This window comes from Parus major, chromosome 26, assembly GCF_001522545.3.
Source record: "Parus major isolate Abel chromosome 26, Parus_major1.1, whole genome shotgun sequence".
In the NCBI taxonomy this organism is placed as follows: Eukaryota; Metazoa; Chordata; class Aves; order Passeriformes; family Paridae; genus Parus; species Parus major.
In genome coordinates, this window is record NC_031795.1 from 345,467 (window position 1) to 351,713 (window position 6,247).

The 6,247-nt window shown below is 62.7% G+C and overlaps 1 protein-coding gene across 1 annotated transcript in view; it reads left to right on the forward strand.

Annotated features, from left to right (window-relative positions):
• The first annotated feature begins 5,266 nt into the window (after positions 1–5,266).
• Positions 5,267–6,247, forward strand: part of MYOG (myogenin) — a 6,231-nt gene continuing 5,250 nt past the window's right edge. The window contains exon 1 of the mRNA XM_019009000.2: positions 5,267–6,002. Coding sequence (XP_018864545.1) covers positions 5,541–6,002 — 462 coding nt within the window. The 5' untranslated portion in view covers positions 5,267–5,540. The remainder of the gene's footprint in view (positions 6,003–6,247) is intronic.

Consider the following 6,247-nt stretch of genomic DNA (forward strand, 5'->3'; position numbering starts at 1 on the left):
CCGGAGACCTTCACCCTCCCAGGTTCCACGGGACCCTGGGGCGACCTGAGCAAGGAACGGAGGGTTCATCGTTGGTCACAACCTCCCGGCCCCACAGATTTGCCTTCCAAGGCATTTTTCCTCACAGGTAGCCAGGGGTTGCATTTCCTCAGTGGCTGAGATGGGCTGGGAGGAGCTTGACCCCTTGAAACGGGGTACGGAGAGCACCCCAAATACCCCATTTCTGTTCCCTACACCAAAACTCACCCGTCCCACCCCCCTGCCCTGGTCTGGGCTCTCCTCGCCCTGCCCGTGCCCGGCTCCATCGGCTCTTTGGGAGCCGGACACCCCCGTGGGCTGCGGATTCTCCTCCAGCCCCGGAGCGGCGACAGCTGGGAATGCGAGCGGGGCCGGGGTTTGGTGAGGCTCTACCCCCGGCCAGGGGGGAAATCGGGGGGGGGGACGGGGTACGGAAAGGCTTTGCCCCTGCCAAGGGAATTTTCAGGGTGGGGCCTCTCCGGAAGGGCTGGGGGCCCCTCCCTGGGGACCGGCGCGTCCGGCATCGCTGCTGGCATGTCAGGAGGGGGAATCTGCTGCCCCTTGTCCCCCGGGGAATCTCACGCTGAAGCCACAAAATCGTCACAACTGTTCCTCCCAGTCTCGCTGAGTTTCCACGGGGTGCTCTTGATGGGGGAGAGGAGGGTGGGTGTCACCCCTCCTTGTGCCAGAATTTGCTGTCACTTGGGGTGGGAGCAGAAGAATACAGGAGTAACCGGTTTATGTCCCGCAAGTTGGAAATAAGCATCACAAGCTCCTTTTTCCTCTGTTTACCAGGCCTTGGTCCTGCAGCATCATCCGCAGTCAGGCCATGGAGGGAACGGAATGTGCCCACCACGGGGACAAGCTGAATGTCACCAGCCAGGACCTGTCTGCGCCCTCTGCTGCTTCCAGAGGCTGCTGTGTCAGGGCTGTCCCTGCCGAGGGACTCTGCTGTCCCCACGGCCCGTCACGGGCCTCACACCCTCCCCTGTCTGGACAGCTGCCCCTCCCGGGGACAAACAGCCGCCACATGTCACTGCTGAATCGCTCACATTCATGAGTCTTCCTCTGAACATCCACCTGTCCTGCAGCTCGCTCCCACCGCAGTGTCCCACCCGGGGGAAAGCAGCCCCTTGTTGACAAGCCCAGCCCCCCCTGCTCGTCCCTCGGTGACACGTGTGGGGACAGCCCGGCTGGTGGCACCTGCAGGGGATGGAGCAGCCGGGGATCCCCCTGGCAGGGGGACACGGGGAGGAGGGGGAAGGGAAACCCCTCTGGGGTTCATTAGTGGGGGTCCTGCTGGGTGAACCCCTCCTCTGGCCGGGGGAGGGACTGTGAAGGGAAGGGTCATGTCCATGGGGTCATGGAGCCAAGGAGACCATGGAGGGGCAGAAACACGGGAGGTTTCGTGCTGCAGTGGGGCAGAGCATCCCCTGAGCAGTGTGGGCAAGGAGGGAGCTCAGGGTACCCCCAGTGTGGTCCCTGGACTGGGAACCAGCAAACTGGTGGGTCAGGGTGCCCGGTTTGGTCCCCAGATGGGAATCCTGGTGGGTCAGGGCACAGAGGGTGATTGCAGCAGGGCACCCAGTGCAATTCACAGACTGGGCCCAGTGCCTTGCTGGGGCACCCAGTATTATCCCCAAGCTGGGATCCAGCACACTGGGAACTACTCAGCCACCAGCACCTCTCTGTCATCCCTCACCTCCCTCCCAGGTCAAGGCTGCAAAGACAGTTAATAACCAAAATAAAACAGATTTTAGACCTCCATCATGATCCCTGATTTCCTGACAGGGAACCCGGGGCCCCTGGATGGGTGAGAGGAGGCACCGGTGGTGCTGAGCCCCGTGGGGACACGAGAGCTGCAGGAGCACCCGGTCTCACCTCTCCCCATCCCAGCAGGGAGCTCAGACTGGACGAGCTGGCTCTTTCGGGAGAGGGAGGGGTTGTCCGCTGGTGCTGTCACCGCCGCTGCCATCCCTGTCGGGATGGACAGCAGGACATCATCCCCCATCTGTCCCCACGGGCTGGACCCCAAACCAGCCCCAGTCCCCAGCGGGAGGAGAGGTGGATGTTCAAACCCACACGGGGCTGAGCGGGGAGGCCGTGCCGAGCCCCATCCCCGCCGGGCAGCTGTCGCTGTCCCGAATGTCGGGCGGGCACGTCGGAAATCCCGAATGTCGGAGGAGAAGTCTGCTCCACATTCCTCTGCCCGGAGCGGGGACAGGGCCGAGCATTTCCCCGCCGCCTGCAGCTGCTCCCAAATGTGTTACGGCTTGTCAGGGCGGCAGGAAGGGATGTCGGTGAGCCTGGAAAGCGAGAGGGGATGTGGGATGGAGCGGGGGGAGGGTGAATCCCGCTGGAATTGGTGTTTTGGTGAGTCCTGTCCTGTGCTGAAATGCTAGAGGGATGATTTTTGCTGAGCCCTGGCTTTCCCCCCTTTCTCCCTGTCTGTGAGATGGTCACCCCGGATTGTAGATGCCTCTTTGGGCACCCAAATCTCTTCACCAGCCCCTAAGCCCCGGTTTTTCTGCCCTTCCCAGTGGGAGCTGGCCGGATCCATCCCCACCATCTCTCGTCCAGCGTGGACACGGCGCAGCTCCACACCCAGGCAGGGATGTGCAGCCCGTGTGGGCAGCTCACAGCAGGGAACAGGGACAGGCACCGCTTAGGGACACTTTTGGGGCCGTATCCCCAAAACTCAGCAAATTCAGACCATCAGGGGCGGTGGGAAAGGAAAACAGCCGGGGCAGCCCCTGGGTGTCTCCGTTATCCCGCTCCCCGGAGCTGCCCCGGAGGAGCACGGCCAGGCTCTCCTCGCTGTGATTTTCTCAATGGAAGGGTATTTTTAGCTCTGGGCTCGTGGCCTGGCTCCCCCCAGCTGTGTCGGGGTGAGCAGTCCCGGCGGGGCCCCCGTGCTCACCCCGTGACGGATGGCAGCACGTTCTGCCCGGGGCTCACACAGCGTGGCTTTGTGCAGCCTCCCAGCCGCCAGCATCCATCACGGGATAACCTGACAGCCGGCAGCGCTGCCCTAATCCCCCTCGGCTCCGGAATCATCCCGGCAGCAGCCTCGGCCGTGGGCACCGGGAGAAGCCCCGCTCGCCCATCCCCAGCAGGTGCCCCGTGGGATGGGGTGGCCACCATGGGAGCTGCCCTGTAGCCCATACACGGGTCCCTTGATGAGGGCTGCTTGCCCAATGGGATTCATTGTCCTTGATTTGAAATCTGTTGGGATGAGCCCACGGATGGACCCACAGACTCCATCGTGTCCTCTGCTGTGCCCAGGAGGGACCGCCCGTGGCACGGAGGGGCTGAAGGGGCTGCAGAGCTGCAGCTGGGTGGGCACAGCGTTATCTCGGCTCCCACATCACTGGATCAGACCTCCAAACGGAGCTGGAGCGATTCCCTGCTGGGGATCCCTGTTCCCAGTGCCCACCCCACGCTGAGCCCTGGCCTCCCCATCTCCGTGAGCTGTCTCCTGTCTGTCCTGCCTGTCTGTCCTGTCCTGGCTGTCAGGACACTGTGCCCTTGGTGGCCCGATGGGGCTGGCTTGTCCCACTTCTCCAGCTGGGGACACATGGCCAGCACTGCCCCACCAGGGCTGTCCCTGCTGCTCTCCTGAGTGTCAGCCCCTGCCCACGGAGCCCATTTGTCACCACCGTGTCCCTCACCCCACAAACATGATCCTGCAACTCCAAAAAGCCCTTTTGTACCACGGTGGTCCTGACACCTCTCTGACATCCCTGACACACCCAGGGATGTGGCTGCAGCTCAAGGGGCTCATGGGGGTCGTGTCCACCAAGTGCCATTGACAAAGGTTCCCACGAGTGACTCGATCTGCTCGATGTGATGGTGTGGGGCTGGCATGAAGACCTCTGGCTCAGGTTATCCACTCCTAAAGCCTTCACTCCTGCCTCTGCATACCTGAGCGATTTATCCTGCCTCTTCCCAACCTTTTTAGTGCGGTTTCTTTAGGCAAGGGCCAAGCTGGTGCTCTGATTTCTTTCCTTCTTGGGTGTTTCAGAGTTTTACTGACTGTGGGGAGCACAGGGGCTGTGCCGAGGGTGAACCTCAAGGCTGCAGGTCCTGCTTTCCTTAGTGCAGATTTTCATCGATGTTAAAATCATGGGGGTAGCAAATCCACAGGGTTGGGGCCCCAGGAAAGGAGGAACTGGAGTGAGGAGGTGTTGGAAAGCTCCTGGCCCCAAAGAAGTCACGACAAGGAGAAAAGAGCATGATGACAGGTCCCAACAAGGCCAGAAATCAATCCCAAGGGACAAGGGTGCTGATGGTGGGCACAGGGAATGTGCCACAGCACAGCCTCTCCAAGGAGGGGGAATTTGGGGAAGGAAAATCCCAGCAGGGTGGGCCCTGCACTTTGCTGACATTCTTTCCACTGACCGATCCCTCAGCTGGAATCTGGCCTGGAGCAGGAATAGGAGGAGATGGGAGATGGTTTCTGATGTTTCAGATGGAAAAAAAATCCACTCTGAATTAAAGACAAAGCTGGAGAGATGCAGCCAAGCCTCAATGGAGTGAAGGGCTGGAGATGACTCAAAATCCCGCTCACACCGCTGCTGCTGGTGTGCCTCAGTTTCCCTGTCGGGAATACATGAGCAGTGTGTCTTTTCTGGGAGAGGCATTGGGGCTTTAGCTATCCACAGGTACAGAGGGTAGCCCAGGAGAGTGGGAGGGATGAGGCAGTGCCAGCTGGGAGGGGTCGAGCTCTGCTGGAACACGTGGGATAAGGTGTCCTTTGGGTTTGGTGAGTGGGAGAAGCCACAATGTGAATTTTGTGACAAAAATGTGATAAAGGACTTGGCTGGCCACCTTCAAGAGGCCCACGGGAGAGGAGAGGTTGGGTTTGGCTCTGTCCTGCCTGCCCCGTTCCTGCGGGACAGGCAGCAGGTCCAGCAGCTGGAAGCGGGGAGCAGGGAGAGGGGCCGGGGCTGGAGCCTGGGGTGCTCCCTGCAGCGGGATTTCCCTCCCAGGCCTGGGTTCCGAGGCTTCAGCAGGGGTGGGATCGGTGTAACACGGAGCGGCAGGATGGGGCCATGGGGAACGTGGGGCCCGGCGGGGCTGGAGGTGGGAAGGGCCGGGAAGGGGCAATGCCGGGCTGGTTCCAGCAGGGAAGGGACAGGTTTGGGAAGCCGTGGGATTCGGGAGAGCGGCGTGAAGGGATGGAGGTGCCGCCTGCTCCCAGCCGTGCCTGAAGGGAGCCGCAGGATGCCGGGGGGGAGCTGCACCCGCCCGGGGTCCCCAGTGACACCTCGGGGCCCCCGCAAAGCCCCAGCCGAGCTTTCCCCGGCCGTGCCAGTCCCCCCCTCCAGCCCCGCCGGGCCGGGCACTGTAATCCCCGTGGGGAGAGCGCAAAGAATCGGACGGACAAGTTTTCATGTGAGGCAGCAGCTTAGGGTGGGCTCAGGTTTCCTTTGGGTTTTCTATATTTATCTCCGTGATTTAATGCCAGCACCGAGCAGTTGGCGCGGGGAGAGGGAGCAGCAGCAGCCCCCGAGCCGCCCATGGAGCTCTTCGAGACCAACCCCTACTTCTTCCCCGAGCAGAGGTTTTTCGATGGGGAAAACTTTCTGGGCTCCCGCTTGCAGGGCTACGAGCCCGCGGCGTTCCCCGAGCGCGCCGGGGCTGCCCCGGGTGCCGAGGGCAGGGTGGCTCCGGAGGAGCAGGAGGCGCTGGCCGAGCACTGTCCGGGCCAGTGCCTGCCCTGGGCCTGCAAGGTGTGCAAGAGGAAATCCGTGTCCATGGACCGGCGGCGGGCGGCCACGCTGCGGGAGAAGCGGCGGCTGAAGAAGGTGAACGAGGCGTTCGAGGCCCTGAAGCGCAGCACCCTCCTGAACCCGAACCAGCGGCTGCCCAAGGTGGAGATCCTGCGCAGCGCCATCCAGTACATCGAGCGGCTGCAGAGCCTGCTCAGCTCCCTCAACCAGCAGGAGCGAGAGCAGCGGGACCTGCGCTTCCAGCCCGCCGTGAGTGTCCCTGGGTGTCCCTGGATGTCCCTGGGTGTCCCTGGGTGTCCCCCGGCTGTGCCCCGGCTGTCCCTGGGTGTCCCTGGATGTCCCCCGACTGTCCCTGGGTGTCCCCCGCTGTCCCCCCGCTGTCCCCAGCTGTCCCCGGCTGTCCCCGGCTGTCCCCGGCTGTCCCCGACTGTTCCCCGACAGTCTCCCCGCTGTCCCCGGCTGTCCCTGGGTGTCCCCGACAGTCCCCTGGCTGT